Below are 21,118 nucleotides of genomic sequence, written 5' to 3'. Positions count from 1 at the left end.
AAGACACTATGGTCTAAGTAAATTAGTCAGTCCTATTGCCCCGTTTGTTTCCTAAAGTTCTTCAGGAATACTCTTTCAAAACCATACAGAAGTTTCATGTTGAGTTTGAAGTCAACATAATAGATCATGTTTGGGGATAAAATTAAACCGGTGTAAATATCTCAAGGAGATATCAAATGGAAAAATTTGAATTACATTTTCATTTTTCTGTGACTATTCTTATACCATACTTCTTTCATCTCAGCCAAAATTCAGAGGAAAGGCAAGCTCTCTAACCAAAATGGACTTTTCACAAGTAGCACACTAGGAATGCCCTGAGAGGTCTGTGAGTCACTCTTCTTTATAATCCCATCCAGCAAATCTTAGGCAAGAGCATCTCTACAAATGAATCTCAGCAAAACTCAGTGGCATGGTTACCTCCCTGTGTAGGATAAGAAGTGGTGACTTTAAACTAATACCTCTTTAAGCTCAGCACTAAGCAGAAATACCCAAGCCTTGACATGTTCTCGCTGGGATCTTTAAGCACTGCTAGGGAACCTTATTTTGCCCATGTGCTTAGAAAATATATTCCTCTCAGGTCCTTCTCCTCAATGAAAGTCACAAGTAATATCAATCTTCTATCTATCATCTATCTATCTATCTATCTATCTATCATCTATCTATCTATCTATCTATCTATCTATCTATCTATCTATCTATCTATCTACTTATCTATATATCACTTATCTAGCTATCTACCTAACTAAATTAAGGAAGATTAAAATTAAATCATATGCTCTAATACCAGAATTCACTGATTTAATACCACACTAATATGTACTTGGATGATACCAGCATCTTTCTAGAGATCGAATGAAAAGGAACCAACATATTTTGTTTCAATGTGCTCTTCTTAGCATATATCAGCAGTCACAAGCCTTAAATAAGATAGGTAAAAATATGTACAACCAAGCCAAAACCAAATATGACTGAAACCCTTATGTAACTAAAGACTTGGCTGAAAAATATAAATCAATTAAAATAACTGGAGTGGAAGAACTGTTCAAAGATATAAATATTCAAAGAATTTCACTAAAGGTGGTTTCCTTATGAAGGCCATTACTTACCACTATTAGTGCAATTGAAATTCAGTGTTTTTTCTAGATATAAATATATGCATATGTTGATATTTTTAAGGAAAAAATATATGATTACTTCATAGAAAATGGAGTCACAATGATGAATATTTTTACCTATTTAGAGAAGATGAAGATAAATCAAAATAATAAATATATATTAAAAAGTAAGTCCTTAAGCAAGCCTACATTTCAGTGGTGTGTCTAAACATATACAACGGTTGTATCACCTAACTTCCAGGGAACAAATCTCTTTTGATCTGGATTTTCCATCAATGCCAAGACCCCACTGAAAGGATTGAAATAATGAAGGCTTTCAAGTGACATTTCAAAAGGATAGTCAGTGCCAGGAGCATAAGGGAGAAAAGCAGTATAGCAAAATTAGGATGACTGCATTCGACTGAGCAGAGAAGAGGTCCGATTTTCACTCTGATTTTCTTCTAGAAAAGCTATGTGATTTTAGGTACTTTCCGTGCATCTTTGTAAATATATTTTGTTTCAGTTTATGAGCGAATAAATAAGAACTCAAATGAAAATTAAAGTGATTTACATCTGTTATCTGTATGAATTAAACTCACTTGTCATTTTGAGTATGCTAAATAGACACAATTCTATATAACAGTAATAAAATGGTGAGAAAAAAATATTTCTGTTCCGTAGTACATCTCTTAGCTTTCTAAATGAAAAGTTACTTAAGCAAGACTTGATATATAGGTATGAGATAGACAGGTGGGTAGATAGATGACTATGTAAGGGAAGAAAATGATTGACATGTCTGGGGCCTGGAAATGCTGATGATCCCGGGAGGAGATAATGCTTTGAAGTAAGTGAGACTACATTGGAGTGGATGGCAGATAGCATCCAACCTTTGTTCTAATGCCACAGAAAACCTGTGGGTACAGAAGTAACATTATGCTACTTGAACCTCCAGAAAATAACTGATGCTCTGTGAATAGTGGAGTATAGGAGTGACTATAATAAAAAGAATAGGGAGATGGGAGAGTTGTGGGCAACATGTTAGCAATACCCATCACAACAGCTTGTTTAATGGGGCATTAGCCACATGTTCGATGAAATGCTGTCAACTGAGCAATTCAGAAATATTCATTGGGAAAGTTTTTATGCACTCTTAATTTATGAAATCCGATATCACAACCAAATGAATAGCATTATTCAGCATTATAAAATTAATGCAAAAATCTTAGTTTAAAATGGTGCTGTTGAAAAGCTGACAATATTCTGGGGCAATGTATTGCACTGGCCAATATTTATATCCCAGTCTTACTATCCTCCTAATGCCATAGAGGGAAAAAAAATGGAAACTCTTCTCTGGTTGATTTTTAAATCAACCTAATTTGCTTGTGTTTACCAACTAAAACTGGATATAAAGTAAAGTTATGTGTTAGGACATCTAACAAGTCCCTGACCATTTAATGGTTTGGGGTTTAGGGACCTCAAATGATACAAGCATCTATGTGGAGGAAACATAAATTTTACTATCGGGCATGATTTATACCTCATTTCCACTGAAATTTTTCTTCTTTCTATGGTCTTAGTAGTGGAATCTTCTGGGAGAGTGCTCACTTGATTGAAAGGGTTTACATGGTAGTATTGGAAAAATAAGTTATTTTTATATGTATATGTCTATATAAAGGTTTGAGGTTGGGTATCCCATGTAGTATTTGAGATCTATGATAACAGCATAGCAATACTGAGTAATATCCCACTACATAGAAACCAGCTCTCTGTTAAATTCAAAGTAGTACTCTGTAATTCATAACTCTCAGACTCTTCTATCAAGAAAGTTGTGTAAATTTTCATTACATTCTACCATAAAGTGAAATAATACACAGAAAACATTTTAGAGACTCCACCATGGGACTGGAATAAAGATGGGAAATGCAATGGATAGGAAAAGGTTAATTATAGGGGCAGAAGAAATTACCCATTCCTGTTTCCTAGGATGGGCCTTTGTGACCTGAAGCTAGTCTCAGTGGTTTCCTTTCATCGCAGAGGAAATTTGTGGGCATTGGTCATGTAGATGATTGACATACAACAGGAAAGACTCGAGTAGAATGTTTATAACTATGCTGTAACACTCCTTAGTTAGCTTAGAGATCCATTACATAAGTTGGATTCTTGAGCCGACTGGAGACCTCAACTAGTAAAGACTCAGAGTGATGCTCTGTTCATTGAACCATGTCTCTTGGAGCTTTGGTAGCTGTCTTTCTCTTGAAATGCAACTATGTCACAGACTGTCTGGATCTACTATTCCTGTGGAAGGATGTTGCATTTGCAAATATCTGAACATCTGTTCCACGGCTTGCATTCAAGTTCCAAAAAAACGATAATAAATTTAAAGTGAAGGATTCGAAGTGTAGAAATGTTAAATCCTCTAGTCAAGATCATTTTCTTATCAAATAAATATAACACCAACGAGAAGAGATTAAACAAGCAGAACCCTTTACATTGCTTTTTTGATATTTTAATATGTCTAACCTTTTAAATATTATCTAACATTTACATTGTGAAAGATATGTAAGCTGTTTAAAATTTTTCCAAACACAAATACAAAATCAGTGCTATCATGTTAGTTAAACATGAATATAAGTTTTCTCTCTGATCTCAATACTACACAGGAAGTCAAATAATCATGAAAGGTTTTTTTTAATACCTGCTATCTTATAAATTAGGCAACTTAATTAGATTTCTAAAGAGAATTAATGTAGTCCTTCTGTGGCTCTGACATTTCACATTGGATTCTACTTCTTCACTATCAAGTCTATTTTTATGCACTTATCCACCACTGGAAATAACAATCTCTAACAGAATCATAATTTGAAAAGCAATCTCCTTTAATAACATCTGCACAGCTCAGGCCCACCACTTAGCTACCCAGTTCATTGATGTGTATCGTCTTTGGGCCTGGTTAGTTTGGAGTATTGATACTTATTTTATTGGCAAGTCTTTTTTTTTTTATTTTAAATGAAGTTCATAAATTAAATTTTTAATTTAAATAGAAGTAAATTTTAAAGAGAGTAATTTTTAATATTTTCCTCATTTCTTGTGACTTAAACTTTTAACAATTGCACAAAATATACTCACTTTTGCTTCCTTTTAATTTTCTACTTTTCTAATATTAAAAAACAAAACAAAATGCAAGTATATTCCCTAAGAAACAAATACAATTTTTTTCAGTAACTAAGAACTTCAGCCAAGTTGGCTCTTTCAAACTGAGGTTTCTTGTAATCAATGAGTTTCTTGTTACCAATTAGTCTAAAAAATTGTATACAGGTTTGACTAACTCAAGACTGGGAAATTATTTTGTTTTAGCTTCATTGTTCATTTTGAAGCAGGGTGTCTTGTAGCAGAGCTTGCCTGAATTTATTTTGGCCCCCATAATGACTTTGAACTCCTGATTTTCCTTCTTCCATGATAAAAGATAAATTAATTGTACTGTTTTAGTTAGATTTTCTACTGCTGTGATAACCACCATGACCAAACAAAGCTTAGTGAGGAAAGGGTTTACTTCAGCACACATTTCCACATCATACTTACTCACCAAGAGAAATCAAAGCCAGAACTAAGTTCAGGCCAACCTAGAAGAAATAGCAGATTCACAAGTCATGGGGCAATGGTTTTCAATGTCATGCTTCCTTACATATTGCTCTGAATATTTTCTTGCAACATGCAAGACCACTTGCTTAGGATGGAAGCACCTGGAAGCTTCCACCTGGATTATCAATTAAGAAAATGCACCACATGTAGGGTACATGCCAACTTAATGGGGGACATTTTTTTCAATTGAGTTTCCTGTTTCCAAATGACCTTGGATTGCATTAAGTTGATGTAAAAGTAGCCAGTTCATATACCTAGAAACGTAGATTAATTCTTCAATACGAGACTTCTAAAATACTTTGAGTATCTAGGGTTTCCAATGGCTCAATGAGTTGCTTAGACCCTTATTAACCATTTTTCCTCTAGCAATAAATAAAACAAGATCAAAACCAAAGAATTTAAATAAATTAATACTGAAAGCACAAAGAAAAAATATTTAATTAAATACTTCTACTATTTAACAGGGATACAATCACTGTCTGTCTAAAAACCTATAAACGACTTTTTTACTCAGCCATCTATGCTGGTGACATTAGAAATGTTCACTTATATCTCTTTCATTGGCTTTCTTTAGCTACGTGGCTTGGTGAGGAAATTATGGAGAGCTATCTATCTTTCCATGCATTCTTTGCTGCAATTCAATTTAAAAATAAAATTAGAAATGGTTAACAGCATTTCCAAGAAACACCAGAAAGAAAGAGAGAAGCGTGGGACCAGTTTTTGTCTGCCGCTTAGTTGTGACTTCACCAAGATTTTATCCCTTGTTCTCTATCTCACTCATATTCTACTTAAGCGTGGCTTTAGTGGAATTTGTTTTTGAAAGAGTGAAATGAAGTTGTTTTTAGATGAAAGCCTATTTTAAAAGGCAGCTGCCTGAAGCACGGGGAGGAAGACAACTTTAGGCTTGTGAGGAGACCTGTGCAGTGCAGTACAGTACATTTGCTGTATGCTAGTCTGATTTATAGTGAGAATGAAGCACATCACAAAATGGAAGGAGCCTCCTCCATTTTTATGAAAGGACCAAAAAGAAAGGCTATTCCTAGAAGGGCATTGCTTGTATTGTTTGTTCTTAAAACCCCTGAAGAGCCTCTTCAGCATCAAGCATTAGGTCTCTGGCAGTGGTTTATTGTTTTACAATTCCAGAAACTAGAATGGTGCCTATATAAAGTCAAATCGAATTTCACCCAAGTCTATTCAGTTCCTAAGTTGGGGAAAAGTTGAGAACATCCAGACATCCATAGTTCATTTTAACACACGGAATAAAACAGAAAATGGATTCCTTGGGAACTTCACATGTGTTACTGTTTACAGACAAACACAAGAAGTTCTATGTCTCTACCTCTGTCCAGCCCCACCTCCTCTGCTTCAGAATTGTCTCTAGACCTGTCTGTCATATGGGTGTTTCTTCTGTTCCCACTCCTCATCTCTTGGCCTCTGTTTGCTTTCTACTTGAAGTTATCTTTTCTTATCTTCCCATTCGTTCTGATCTTCAGTCTTTACTGCTCTATGTCACACTTCTAGACTTGAACTTGGTTTATTCCAACACTCTTTGAATTACCTGGTGGATGAAGAAGATTCTCTTGTTTTCTTGCCACGATGAGAAAGAATCTAATAATTGATGATGATTCTATAAATTTCTAGCTACTCATAATTTGAATTCTAGTTTTCTCATCAAATACAATTACTTTGTATTTGATATATGAATTTCAGTGGTTCCTTAATTTCTTTTTGTTCTTCGTACATTAAAGTCTTAATGTTGTACTTGTTCTAATCATTTAAGTTCACCTATGTGCCACAAAAACCCCACAATCCCTGTCAGAATATTTCTATTCATGTTATAATTCTACTTTGTCTTCCTCTGGTTGACTTTTGGCCCTATCCTTTTAAAATAGTGCTATAACATCCTTAAGTTAATTTCCAATACCTGGATTTATGAAGTAATGGATTTCATTCCTAGTTCCATCCTGGTATACACTCTCAAATAATAAAACTGAATAAGTCATGCAGGATCTGCTTAAGGAGTAATTCTTTACATAATGTTAAGTTTCATTATCATTCTGTGAGGATATTCGGGACTAAACTCCTTGCTTTTTCACGGTTTGACCATAACAAAGAAGACGTCAGGACCCTTTTCTAGCAGTATGTCATCTCAGATATAACCATGCACAAACTCTGGGGAAACTTTTGCTTTGTTTTCACATAAGATTTTTATCTGCTTGAGACATGATGTGCCAGTAGGATGGGAGGGAAGGGAGATGATGCTCAGGGGAGGCCTCCACCCTCTCAGAGGAGAAGGAGAAAGGGTATGGGGGAAGGATTGTTTGAGGGGGAACCAAAAGTAGGTAAGGAGCAGCAATCAGGATGTTAAGTGAATAAATAAATAAACAAGAGGAAAAATATTCTCTTCTTTCCTTCCATAGTATTTTCTTCTGAAAATAAATGAATTATGTAAAAAAATATAGTCATAATGATAATATGGACAGGAAGCCCATTTTGTTAAAAAGAATTTACTACTAACCATGCCATGCTTGAATTATCTGAAATTTATAGCAAACATAAAAGTAAATACTTTATACCCAAAGAAAATAAGAGCATTTTGATTTAAGCAGTCAGTACCAAAGTTACCCATTTTCTGTAAATTCATAGCTGACTATATTACAAAATCAATGACTTGGAAGTATAATTCATATTCTAACTACAATTAGCATCAAAATATACACAAATTGTTTTAACCCTAAAAGAATCACATATTTGTATTTTAAAATTGCAAATGTCATCAAAATCTATAAAATAAGGTAATTTCACTATATTCCAGGCCAACATTTAAAATAGAAACAGGAGATTTCACCTGTGTTTTCCTTTGTTTTTATAACCATCACATTGTTTAATTCAGTATTTTCAAGAATTTAAAATAGCAAGATTAATTCTGGATATTAAAAGACACTATTTTTAAAATGTATTTTTCTAGATTCTGAATTTCTGTTATCTTCTATCTTTATGGAATGAAACATTTTTCTGTTCATAGAAATAAACCACAAGTCTGTTTTACTATTTTCAGAGATTAAGTGATTATATAAACGTAAAAAGTATTATTCTGATAAACTAATGTAGTCATTTGTTTAAGAAAGTCAGAGTGAGAGAGGATGAGCTTAATCTTGTGGAAACTTGATGTCCAAGGGAAGAGGGATGCTGGTGGGGGTGAGGTGGGTGGGTGGGCAATGGGGAGAGGCAGCAAGTTTGTGAGTGAGTGTGTGTGTGTGTGTGTGTGTGTGTGTGTGTGTGTGTGTGTGTGTGTAACGAAACAGGGGAGCAACTTTTGGAATGTAAATGAATAAAATAATTTAATTTTAAAAAATCTCGTGATACCATAGTTCTCAAATCTTCACATTAAATATACACTTTAGGCTGTTTAGTCATTTGCAATATATATGGCTCTCTGTAGTTTAAGTGTACATAGAATAGGTTTAGTAAAAAGTAAGCATATATAATTAATAATAATATATGGGAAAATCAGCAGTAATGCCTTGTTATTTAGACTGCAATAAGAGTACAATTACAACTGATCATTAAAACAAGTGTGTGAGTGTGAGTGTGTATGTGTGTGTGTGTGTATTTATATAAAATCCTTAAACTGAGTGCCACATGCACACCTGTCAGAGGATATTCATACATACAAAATAAAGTATCAAATATGATTTCATAAACTAGAATGAATGAAGGTTTGGCATATGAGGTTCATCCTATTACTATTGTAAGGATCAGCCTGGGACAGCAGGATGGACAGTCAGTAAAGGAAATGCATATAATCTGTCAGCATTTTCAGAAGACTTCATCTTTTTTATCTGTATCAACCAACCAGTGAGTACTTGGTCCCTTAGTCTTATTCTTTGTAATTTATTTAAACTGTATGCCATGGGAGCAGTTGTTTTAGAATCAATTCAGATGCTTAGACATACAATGACATTATATTACTGCCCTAGGAACAGAGCTGTGCTGTCTGTTTTCCCATACTCTGTCTCAAATGTAAGGTTTTATTTTTCTTGACAATGAGTCTTCCTATGCTCCCTAGGTGGCTTTTGAAACACAAGACTTAATGTGACTACCCTCTTTCCTCATATTTTTTAGTATCTGAGTTTATATATAACACATAATTTTATACTCAGCAACTTTAGAATAATATTTTCTCCCCAAGAAGTTAAAAGAACACAAGACTGAGACCAAACCTAAAGAAATATCATGTACAAAAATTAATGTTTGAATTTGATAAGAAAGTATACTTGGTAAGCATATATATATGAAAATATGTATTAAAATATTATATATAATATAATATATTGCAAATATATGTATTTGCAAAATCTGAAACTCTGACATTTTTCTCTTAACATGTGATAATAATATGCAAGCTATGTAATTTTAATGGGGGTCTGTGAATGTAACTCAGGAGTAAGACATGCCTAGCATGTGCCAAGTGTTTCATTCCAGTCCCATTTCTGAACAATAATGAATGAATGAATCTAAATTCATACCGTTTTTTTTGAAAAGCGGTGTTTGAGTTCTTCAGCTTATTTTTCTTTATGTGTTCTAAGTTAAAAGGAGGCTTTTCATACTGCTAATTAATTACCATTGGCTTCTGCTGCTTTGAAGATGGTGACAAATCAGCTGTAACTTAGAGTTATAAAGTGGTATGTTGGTTTCTTGTGAGACTTGGAATTTCAACTCCTTTCCTTGCTTTATTTGTTTTACTTTAAGACAAATATTTTGATATGGCTTCAATTGCCTTTACTCAAATATATGAGGTTGTGTGTTATTTTTTCAAGGATTATTGTGTGTGTATACATACATATGTGTGTATATCTATTATATATATATATTACCATATATATAAAATCAAACATTAATTTCCCCCAAACAAATTCATTAGCCAATTAATCAACTAATTATTTTTAAAGAAGTATTAAAATTTACTAAAGAGAACTAAAGAATTACATTTAATTACATGGTTAAAAATAAAATATTACCATCTATTTTATTCACTTTTGATCATCGATATGGGGTCATATAACACAAAGATATGATTGGCCACACAATCTTCTAAAATAAGTATTCCCAGCATAGAACGATAGATACCCTTTTGAATCCAGTACAGATATAAGAGGTGAAGTTAATAAATTTTATACCGAAAGGGAGAATATTATCTTCATTTTTGTACAATCAATTTATTAGACAGAAAAAATTGTGTTTGCAAAACTATGTACCTCTTTTGTGTCATTGTGAGAATTTTGTGCCTGCTCATCACTATATATAGCTATGTGCACAAAATGATCTCAGTAAATCGAATTAGCACTGAGTGGACTATTAAAATATGATGAATTATCAGTCAATATGCTAACATTTCTATTTACTGCTTGAAGAGAAATTAGAGATAAAGAGGTAAATATTTAATAATACTAAACTTTTTCAAAGAAAAATGTGAGAGTGCAACTTACCTCCCAAACCTGGTCTCAGACGATTGTCATAACCATCCAGCAGTCGGTCCAAAATCCTTGTGAAGACAGTGGTGTTGTCTTTAAGTTCATCTTGGGAGGGCTGTCCATAGCTGAGGGAAGGATATAGAAAATAATAGCATCAAATTTCCACTAAAACCTCTTACGATTCAATACCTTCCTCAGAGTTTCTTACTTTACTTGCTATTGGGAGTTTGAATGTCATTACGACTCTTGTCCTTGTCTCCTGTGTGGCCTCATCGGTGATAGGCTTTTTTTGTTTTAATATAGAAAATGAGTTCTAACTCTAGGTTTTCAGCTCTCAGCACAGCAAGTTCTCGAAGAGACATATCTTCTCTGAGCAAAGAAGACTGTTAACTCATACTGCAAGAAACAATTTGGAGAGCTTGATCTATATTATTTATCTTCTATGTATGTATATGTAAGTTACACAATGAATTCAAAGGTTCTTTTTTATTTAGTATGCAAATTTTAAGTATCAAAACTCCTTCTATTTCCTTTCCATACATTTTTGATTTTGATTTTTTGGATGTCCTTTTAAGATATTTAGGAAATGAAGATACATAAATCATTTATTATGTTATTTATATTTTTATGAGTGTATTGATTTCCCTTAAGATGTATGAAGCAATGAAGATTCATTCAAACCTTTATTTTCTTTAACTTTGGTCATTTCTGGGTTTAGACATAGTAGAACTGTTGGGAAAAGCCAACACTTGATGTAAGATGCACTCTAGATATAAGGTGGCATCGTGTATTAAGACACAACTACTTAAGGGCAAAGCAGAGGTCAGAAATGAGTTTTTTTTTTTTTTTCACTTTCTGGAATAAGACTTTATTTTCAACCCTCTGTAGAGGAACGGTCATTCCTGTTCTTTCTGTTTGGGGCTATAATCTCTCAGTATTATTATTCTAGCTTTCAACCACATAGGGATGCACTTCCCATAACTTGTGTTTCTTATACCAACCAATCTATTATCTATGCAGAATTAATTGTGTTTTATGTAATGACCAGCATGACACCTTCAAATCCTTGGAGAGAAGCAGTTTCTATCTTAGAAAAAAACGACACTTGCTGACAAATCTCACTGAAAGCTCTGACCTTGAATGAAAAGCTTAAGTAGGTACAGGGTGTAAAATTAAGAAAGGGAAATAAATCTATATACTTTTAATTTAAATTTTAGTATTCTTTTTGTTTCACTTGTACATAGTTATATGGTTCATAAAAAAAATGTGAGCAAAATAATGGTGTTTTAAACCAGAATTCACTTCTTTGACAGGGATGCCAAATATAATCTATTTTCACCTCAGAAACAAATGCTGTTTTGCAAGTTATTGATTTTGTATAAGCAAAATTCGGACCACTTCTTTTTTTCTTAATTTTATAAAATTTTATTTAAAACTTGCAGATAAATAAAACACCATACACCAAATTAACCACAGTCAATAGAAGGGACTAAGGAAGGGCTGAATGCAAATAATGGCCACTTTAAAGATGCAAAGTTAATTTGTTTTTCTAGTACTGATTCTTTCATAGATAAATGCATAAAAGATATTCAATACTGAATGTATAAACTTTAATGTGACTCTTCACTGCTTCTGTTCTGAATGCCTATCCCAACTGTATAGACATTAACTGAGTTGTATATACTTTCAATGACTGCTTTTCTGATAAAGTTTTAATTTGATAGTTATAAGTAAACTTTCTCTATGGCACTAAATATATGGAATTTATTTCCACAAGACCATTTTTCATTCCATTAAATTAAACATTAATCTATTCATGTCACACAGATTAAGAGCCTATTCTCATTTGGCAAAATTAAACACCTTGCTGTTTAATTTTTTGTTTCTTAATGATTTGTTTCTTAAATCAAGTTCTCAGTGAGTTTGTGACTTCCTGCGTGTCTCATTGGCAGATGACAGTAGTAAGGTAAAAGCAAGATCGGTTTTCTGAAAGTGAATACTTGTAAAAATTCAATGTCACAAAACCAAATACCATCCATCATCTTTCAAGGGCACTGGAAGGTCATGTTGATAAAGACAAAGAGATGCGAACACATCTAGGGATTCAGGAAACTCTCCATAGAGAAAACTCTTAGGGGGGGAAGCAGTGAAATTAGGAAAGAAAAGGTGATAAGTTAGAGAAACATCAGAAGGTGGTTAGACTGCTAACACAACCCTCAGAATCCCTGGTATCTGTTACCTTTATCTCTGTGTGTGTTTCCACAGCTTATGTAAAACACAAGAAATCGTTTAAGCTTATGAATCTTGCTGTCAGCAATTGTTTGAATTGGAATGCAAATACCAAGGAGATCAGCCCCTTCCCAAACAAAACCAGCCCTGTTATTCCATTTGGAATGGGAATCTTTCTTTACTGTGATTTTGTAATCAGGCTCATCTTCAACCTTACATCTAATTTCCTATTTAAATTACAACGGCCCCAGAACTCTAGGAGAAGAACTAAGATGACTTTGGGAGCGAATAAATACTAATAACAACACAGAGTGCCCTAAACTGAATGCTCCTTTTGAAGAGAAATGTCAGTTACTGAACCTGCTTTTGATTCCACATGAACAACTCTGTAATAAAACACTGTGCACTAACTCCATCTACAGGTCATTATAATAGTAACACTCCATATAATTTTTCAAAAATCACTGATCACTTAATTCCTGAAATTAAGGGTATCAGACAGTAATGTGCATCTTGTTCTTCTGATATTTGTTTATGCGATAATACTAAACAATAACACAGCCAGCATCTCATTTTAAACCAATCCTTGGAAATGTCTGCCTTTCCAGATGATTCCGTATCTCTGATTTTTACTCATAAAGATTCATTTCCTATTACACTTCAACAAGTTTAGGATTTTATTATATGTTGAATACCCTTTAGTGAGGCACAAGAATAGACTAGACAAAAAACTATTAAAATAGAGAACAATATAAAATAAAATATTTGATCATTTAGATAGCTGCTATTACAATCTCCTGTTCTTTCTTGGATCATTAGAAAATACATTTATTAGTTCAACTTACTGAAACAGATTCACAACAATTCTTCTTGGTATTAATACTAGATGAGCAAAATTTAATTTCTATCTAGTATTTTACAACAATCATCTGGTATATTCTCTCGTTATTGATTTTATTAACCATGGTTTAAAACACAATATACATGTGTTTATAGTCATGTGGCATTCATGTTATAAATATTATTTTAACTTATTTTTATTCTAAAATATTATTTTAACTCCCATGCTTTTGTGAGTTGCTCTATGATTTTGTAAATGGTTAGAAAATTTCCTATTGAAAAATTAACTTATAACTCTCTAGTAACTTTTCCCATAAATTAGGTAATTATATATATTTTTGCTCAGTTACAAATGAAAATTAAAAAGTTCAATTTCAGACTTAAGAGTTGAATTCATACATTTCCTAGTTTAAATTTAAAAGTAAAGCTTGTTAAGTGTATTCTCGTGAGCATCCAAACAAGAAAGTTATTTTCAGGTTCTATTCTTCTTTAGTCTTAGCTGAAATTTTATTGCAGTAAAGTTTTCTGAATTCCCTTAGTCATGAATTCATCCATGGACAATTTTCTTCCCCCTGATGGAATAAATAAAAAATTACAGAAATTGCCATGCAGATTTTAAAGAAAATGCCCCCACCTTCTTCCCGACAGTGTGCTCAGAATGAGGGTCCAGGCCCAAAGATAGTCAGAGAGACCCCGACTTTTCTTCATCACGGGCTTGCACAGCTGAAAAGTGGAATAAGTAGAGATCAATGTGTCTTGCAAGAAACATCAGGTTATAACCACTAGGGCTGACTGAGGCAGTTCCGATGAATGCTTTGAAGTCAGGAAATGACCTCACTGGAATATGACACTCATTGGAAGCAATGGAAACCTGGCCCATCCACTCCCCACCTTCCGTACCACCTTTCCATTCAGAAATGTACCAGTATTTTAATTTATCCTATAAAACTTGAGATGCTTTCAGGTGACAAAATGTTGGTTTCTAGAGTAGCCTTTGCATTTCCATTACTTGCTGATTTATTCAAAATGACCTTTCTGATTCGGGTCCCTGTGGCGGAATCTGTATTGAAAGGTTTAAAGTTGGTGTCTCTAACAGGAGGGCGTGTGGGTACGTGGGATCTAGTAGGCTAACACCTCTGTTGACAGAATGCATCACTGAATTCTGGAGGTACCTTGGTTTCGGAAGCAACTGTATCTGCCTCTTTATAAAAGCCATTGGAAACACACTGTTGAATGCCAGAGTCGTGCTTCTCCTCTGTGGTTGTTAAATATGCTCAGTAATGTTTCTGTGAAGCTAAAGGATACACTTTAAAGTCAGGCCATGTGCTTCTCTCTCTCTCTTTCTCTCTCTCTCTCTCTCTCTCTCTCTCTCTCTCTCTCTCTCTCTCTCTCTCTCTCTCTCTCTCTCTCTCCCCCTCCCTCTCTCCCTCTCCCCCTACCTCTCCCTCTCCTCCTCTCTCCCTCTCTCCCTCTGTCTCTGTCTCTCTGTTCTGTCTCTCTCTCTCTCTCTCTCTCTCTCTCTCTCTCTCTCTCTCTCTCTCTCTCACACACACACACACACACACACACATCAATGCACACAAACATACCCACACATATCTTGTAAACGTCCTTTAATTTCTTCCAGGGTGCTGCTAGAAAACACTTTGTCTCCAACAGATGGAAGCTTAAGTGGTTTGCTTTGCATGAAAAGGAGGAGATATTTATTCCCACTTAGGTAAATTGCAATCAATCCTTATCTGATTGTTGAACTTGGATATGGTAGGAGGATACTGGAGGAATAAATGTGTATGAAACAGAAGAGTTTTAGAAATGTCTATGTGTGTGTGATGCATTCACATAATTATGTGTGTATACATAATTATTAAGCCAAAATTTAAAATCCTGAGCACTACCTGGCTAAAAAGCAGATGTAGTTACTTAAATGCACTGAAATTAATCCTGGCCCTACTATGAAAACTATTACATGTATTTTATTTTCCCACTTTCTTGATTCTTAACTCCTTAGTAGGGTCAATCGTGAATAGATGGAAGCTTTATAAAACCCAGTTTTTTTTTGTTTTTTTTTTTTGTTTTTTTTGTTTTTTTTTTGTTTTTTTACATTAAGCATTCTCTAGTTCCATGTGGTATGTATGCCTTTAAATACATCAACAAAATGCTTTCTACACTCTCCCGGATTATTCCAATCAGTAAGAACCATCACACACAGTCATGTAAGCAGGGAAGCAGAATTCATTTAGAATGAAATTATGTAGAGATAAGCACCGTGAGCTTCCTCATAGCGTTCTCTTAATTTAGTGACCGGTTTTGACACACAGGAGTAGAATGTGACAGGGTATCTTGGATAAATATCATTATGTTAAAATATTGCATCCAAATGGCACAATGGTAATTCTTCCTTTAAAGCATGTTTTAACATCTGTTTTGAAGAGGAAACAACTTCTCTTAACCCTATTAATCTCCACTGATTCTAGAAAAGGAAAGAAAGTGTTGAATGGGTGAGAGAATGAGATTCCCATGCCAAGACACCATAGCTTTTGCACTCTTCTCATATTTGCAGAAAAACAAACCTGCCGTGGCACTTCAGTTGTGGAGGAAGAAAGTTTCTTGCGAATACAAACATAACAGTTAAAAGGCAGCACGAAGCTGTCTCTTGCCCCCTTTCCACCTCCATCCTTCCCCTCCCTAGAAGCATGCTCCACTACCCACCTCCCCTGCCACCCAGAGCAAGTAAGTTCAGCTTCTCATTTCCAGAATGGGAGAGACCCCTACACCAGAGGGCATTTCAGCTGTGGTGGCTGGAAAGGGGAGAAGAGACATGTTCAAGCAGGGTGAGCCAGTCTTCCCTAGAATGGAGTAGGGTGACAGGTTTTCGGTCCTAACCTCTTAACTTTAGCTGATGGCAACCCCCAGAGCCACTCCCCAACTCACCGCAGCTCCCCTTGGACAGAAAAAAAGAAGAGGAAAAGAAAAGAAAAAAAGAGAGAAAGAAAAAAAAAAGAAGAAAGAGAGATCAAAACAACATGTCACCACCCACCCCTCAGGGTACATTCTAATCTGCCTTAAAGCGGAGAGCAGGAAGAGAGAGAGAGAAATCTACTCCTATAGGGCTGCAGTTTTCACCCTGAAAGAAAACATTCCTTGTTTCTACCTGCTCCCAGCTTCAGCTCCTGTCCTGCTCCTGCTCGCTTCCCTGCTAGAACATCTCTGCCTCTCCAGCTAGGACAAAGGCAGGTTGCAAGCTCTGGGCGATCGTGGTCCGAAGTCTCACTTACCTCGGGGCCCCCTCTGGGCACCGGATCGCTCCAGACCCGGGAGAAAAGTGTGGGAGAGAGGATCGCGGTGAGTCGGAGCTGCGCGAGTCTGCGAGCGCGGGCGCGCCGGGCGGAGGGCGTCCTCGCGCCGCGCTCACTCACACGGTCTGAGGCATCATGGACTCTGCGTGCTCCTGCACTGGAGATTTCATACCCAAATTTGCTTCCCAATATCCAATCTGCAGCTATACAACAAAAGATTTCTCTGTACCAAGACAGTAGTAATACGTCCCAGCGCAAACCGGATGTGAAATAGGCGGTGACTTCATGCCAGAGAGATTTTATTTTAGAAAGGAAGGTGGTACCAGCCACTGGATCTGGACACCAATCCGCCCATTTTTTATATGCAGCGCAATTTAACTTGCACTCTGGCCCTAATCCCCGTCTCTGTAGCTGCCGGCTCAAATCCTTCTTCAATCTGCTGCAAGCATTCCTCTATTTTGGGGGAGAAGGGGGACTGAAAAATGGGGGAAGGGAAGGGTAGAAAGGGTCAGACATGGGGGCCACTCTTAGGATCTTTTCTCTCTTGAGATTTATGGGCACACTCTTCTAAGGTGTGCTCATTAAAGCACAACCGATCCTTGTAACTCTGCTACCTCTGATCAAATATTTAACCACTGCATTCATATGAATGAACGCAAGCTACGAAGCAGGGAGATGTAGGCTTACACGTGTGGAGAGCGCTCTGTCCTCGACTTGCTCTCCCTCGCACACTCCCACACATATGGCTAAATCCCTGCATGTTGCAGAACCAGGACAAGTGAGGGACAGCAGGAAGAACCCTGTCTGCTAGGCAACAGCCCCTGGGCTCAGAGTCCTTCATACTTTGTCAGGCTCCCAGTGCTTTGCATCCCGCTTTTCATCTACAGCATAGAGGACAGCCAGACAGGCTTCGCAACCGGGTTTTTAACCTTTGCGTGCGTTGTCCTGAAAAAGCACAGGCGCCCTTAACTCTGAATTTTGCAAGGTTTTCGAACATGGAATATTTAACTTAGCATAAATCATCTCTGGGTTTGAGAGGCACATCTCCATTTCCGGAAACATGCCTTTGCCCTGAACTCCATTTTTCGGTTCAGAAAAAAGGGGGGGGGGTGGTGGTGATTTTTTAGAAGTCAGTGGGGGGAAAGCTTCTACTTTGTTTTTTCTTCTCTGTCCTCTTTTCTTACCTTCCCTGGGAGTTCTCCACCCACAGATAACTATACATGCAGGGTCTGTGTGTGTGTGTGTGTGTGTGTGTGTGTGTGTGTGTGTGTGTGTGTTCGACATGCTCCTGAGGGATTTTCAGGGACTGAGCGATGACTGTGGTTCCTTGCTCGGGTTTTGTGAATGGCATCTAGCTCAGGTCATGGGTGCTGTCTTCCTCAGGGTGCTAGTAGACAATGGCCAGCACCTCCAAGAGCTGCTTTTCAGCACTTTAAAACCACATGGGGAGGAGGTGCTGAAAAATATGAGGCATCCTTATGTCGTTCATACTTCTGGTAGATGAAGTCCAAATTTGGGTAAACCCGCTGACCATTTTCTTCTAGTGGACTTCTGGCCGAGGAGAAATTTTAAATAGAGGCTGAGTGTTCTCCAAAACATTAAGTGGGGGGGGGGGGGGAGAACTAATTAGCCAGCACCAAACACTCCTGTTTTTAGCATTCTACAAGTTGTTCTTGGCTTATGCTGCAAGGAAATCAGTTTATAAGATGAAACCTTAAGCTACTCAGTTGCAATGACGTGGCCTTCTCAGTCAAGGACCACATTCATAATATGACTTTGTTCTCTGGCTTTTGGGGGGTGAATTGCTGACAAGGAATTTTCGAGATAATCATTTGGAAGGTGGGGTTGAGGACTGACTCGAGGCATCTCTCTTTAAACAGTAATAATTGCCGGCAAAGCACACAACAAGGGTCAATGCACTCTTAAATACCAGCAAATACTGCCATTCCCTTGTGTGGCAGAGCTCCATTTATCAAGTAGTTACTTGTTCACTGGGCAGCTTGTAAAGCAAGACTAACTTTACTGAAGTCCTGAAACCCCAAGTTACCAACTATAAAGCACTTTCTCATCTCTCCACAGTCTGCTAACACTCCATAGTTTCAATGCCTTAAAAAACCAAAAAACAAAAAACCAATAGTCATAAAATATAACATTTTTAAATGTCTTTCCTTCTCCTGACAAATTGTTGTAACTCCTTTTACAGTTCTCAACAAATTGGGGGAAATTTTGGCTTTTTCCTCTCGTGTCACACAACTGAATCTCTCTATTGATTAGATTTTGCAAACACTTGGCTCTGAAATGTTATTATTTGAGAAAATTCTCTGAGAACAATTTCAATCACATAGTGCTTTATATACCACTATAGCTACATGTAACTACAGCATTTCCATACCCTAGAAAAATACATTAAGAATTATGGAGCTAGAGTGTTAATGCAGAAATGAGAATGCCCTTTAAAATAAAATACAACATAGAACAGATTACATCATTCTCATAAAATATATTATTTAAAATACCAATAACTTGACAATTCCCAAAACATTACCCAACATTCTAAACAATTAATGCATTTATAGTTTCCCATCTGAGATATTAATATATCTGCATATTTCTAGATATTAAAACACAAAAATTAATAAGAAGAAAGCTATTTTATAATGTCCCATTCCATTAATGATTTTTGACAGCTGCTGGCACTATAGTTTTCCTGCTACATCTGGAATAAATCCTTTCAAAGTGTGTATGCCTGACAAAGTAAGTTGTTGAAATAGCAAAAATTATGATTTCCAACATTTCTGAGTGTTTACTTTGTAAAATTATCTCCCAATTGTTTAGCATACCACATTCAACTTCTTTCTTAAAACAAATCTTAATATGGCTGTTTTACAAATCTTTCATATTCGTGGCTTACACACTTCAAAACATTTGCCCATGATGATTTGGATCATGAGTTATCAATTTTAGTATGGAATCTAAATTTAGGAATCAGGTTCACTTGCTCATTCATACTTACAACTGTTTCTTCACTGCGAGTCCCTGTGCCCCTACAAATGTACCCTGCACATATACTTGGTCATTTAGGTTAGTCACAGATATCAATGCACATTTTAATTTCAAAACTATAGAAATTTATCTAGTATTAAAAGTTAACAGAAGATTGGGGAGTAAGTAAATATTTATTTATTTTGAAGACAAGTGTGCTGAGAACATACAATTTGACTTTTATTTCAGATTTTTATTGTTATTTACCATCTTTCTCATGAAGCCAGTGGCCAATATCCCCAATACTAATAGTTTTCAGCAGGAGGTCAAACCTAGAATCAGAGATGCTAGGCAGGCCAAATACCTTCGTCTCTAGTGTACAGTCTGGTACACATTGCTTTTTCTGTCATTTTAAATGGCAGAAAGCCCTGACCTAATTGAACCCGTGACACTGAAGCTATTCAACAGAAAAGTGCTTTTTACTTTATCAATTAAACGTGCAGTTAGTGAGAGAAAAATAATGAATGTTCTCATTCATTCAGTGAAGTTTTTAACATTTACAAATATCTGAGTAAAAATAAAACATAAGTGAAAATAAATCAGCTTTATTGACGTTCAAAAGAGATAGTGACATGGCTCAGATATATGTGGGCTGAAAATAATTCTCAATATTAACATATGGTTAGTAATCCATAATAATAAGTGTAAAGGTTGTACTTGAATAGCTATAATTATCAATATGTAAATGAATGACTTTATACAGTATTCCCAAATTTACTAATTTTACTAGTATATAATACAGGCCACCTTACTTAGTGAACCATATAAGTATATTGTAGAGAATATTCCTTCTTGTATAATTGATACTGAATTAAAAAATAATTTTTAAAATGGAAAAATTTTGTGCTTTAATTGAGATACATTTGCCATCCAAGACAGTATCTTTTATTTCCAGGATAGATGCACAGTTTGCACGCGCGCGCGCACACACACACACACACACACACACACACACTCACACATCCCATGTAGCAGCTCTAAGGCAGGGTATATTACCAAGGTTCTCCAAACTTCATTAATTGAAATTTTCTAGCACAGTTATAGTACATTTAAGCACATTTAAGTTGCAGCATTGTGTGGGGGAAATATCACATCTGACTCTTTTGTTGGAAACATAAATTGTTTCTAATGACTGCACATTTCTATTCTCTTTATCCCTTATTGTATTTGTTTGCTGTAATTTGGTATGTCTTGTAAAAGCCTGAGCACATAACTCATAGCACTAGGATGAGTATTCACGTTTGCATGAGACTAAAATTTCAAAAGAGAGGTTAGGAGAAGGTAACCCTCATGCTACCTTAATTCAAGGACTATATTCTTATTTGGAACATTTTCAGATAAAAATAATGGTTCTCAATATATCTTCTTTTTTTTTTTTTTTTGGAATAGGTTTTTCCTCATAGTTCTGAAAGTATAAGGTCTCATAGAATCCTCCTAGCACGTAGTCCATCCATAGCTATTTCATGCATACATAGATTTTTCCAAGGATATACTTAAAACACCA

General features: G+C 35.6%; 1 protein-coding gene across 2 annotated transcripts in view; it reads right to left on the bottom strand.

Annotated features, from left to right (window-relative positions):
* Gabra1 (gamma-aminobutyric acid type A receptor subunit alpha1) overlaps nucleotides 1-17,180 on the bottom strand; it is a 50,959-nt gene extending 33,779 nt beyond the window's left edge. Inside the window, exons 1-3 of one of the 2 annotated variants that reach the window (XM_021176932.3) lie at nucleotides 16,552-17,180; nucleotides 13,911-13,999; nucleotides 10,223-10,332 (exon numbers count right to left, since the gene is read on the bottom strand). In XM_021176932.3, the coding sequence (XP_021032591.1) occupies nucleotides 10,223-10,332; nucleotides 13,911-13,984 (184 nt within the window). In that variant the 5' untranslated portion in view covers nucleotides 13,985-13,999; nucleotides 16,552-17,180. Of the gene's footprint in view, nucleotides 1-10,222; nucleotides 10,333-13,910; nucleotides 14,000-16,427; nucleotides 16,519-16,551 lie in introns of those variants that run through there. The other variant, XM_029484124.2, reaches the window with a different exon arrangement.
* Between the last annotated feature and the right edge of the window lie 3,938 nt (nucleotides 17,181-21,118).

This window comes from Mus caroli, unplaced genomic scaffold (assembly GCF_978045245.1).
Source record: "Mus caroli unplaced genomic scaffold, Mus_caroli_1 scaffold_13, whole genome shotgun sequence".
NCBI lineage: Eukaryota > Metazoa > Chordata > Mammalia > Rodentia > Muridae > Mus > Mus caroli.
This window is presented reverse-complemented; position numbering and strand designations above follow the sequence as displayed.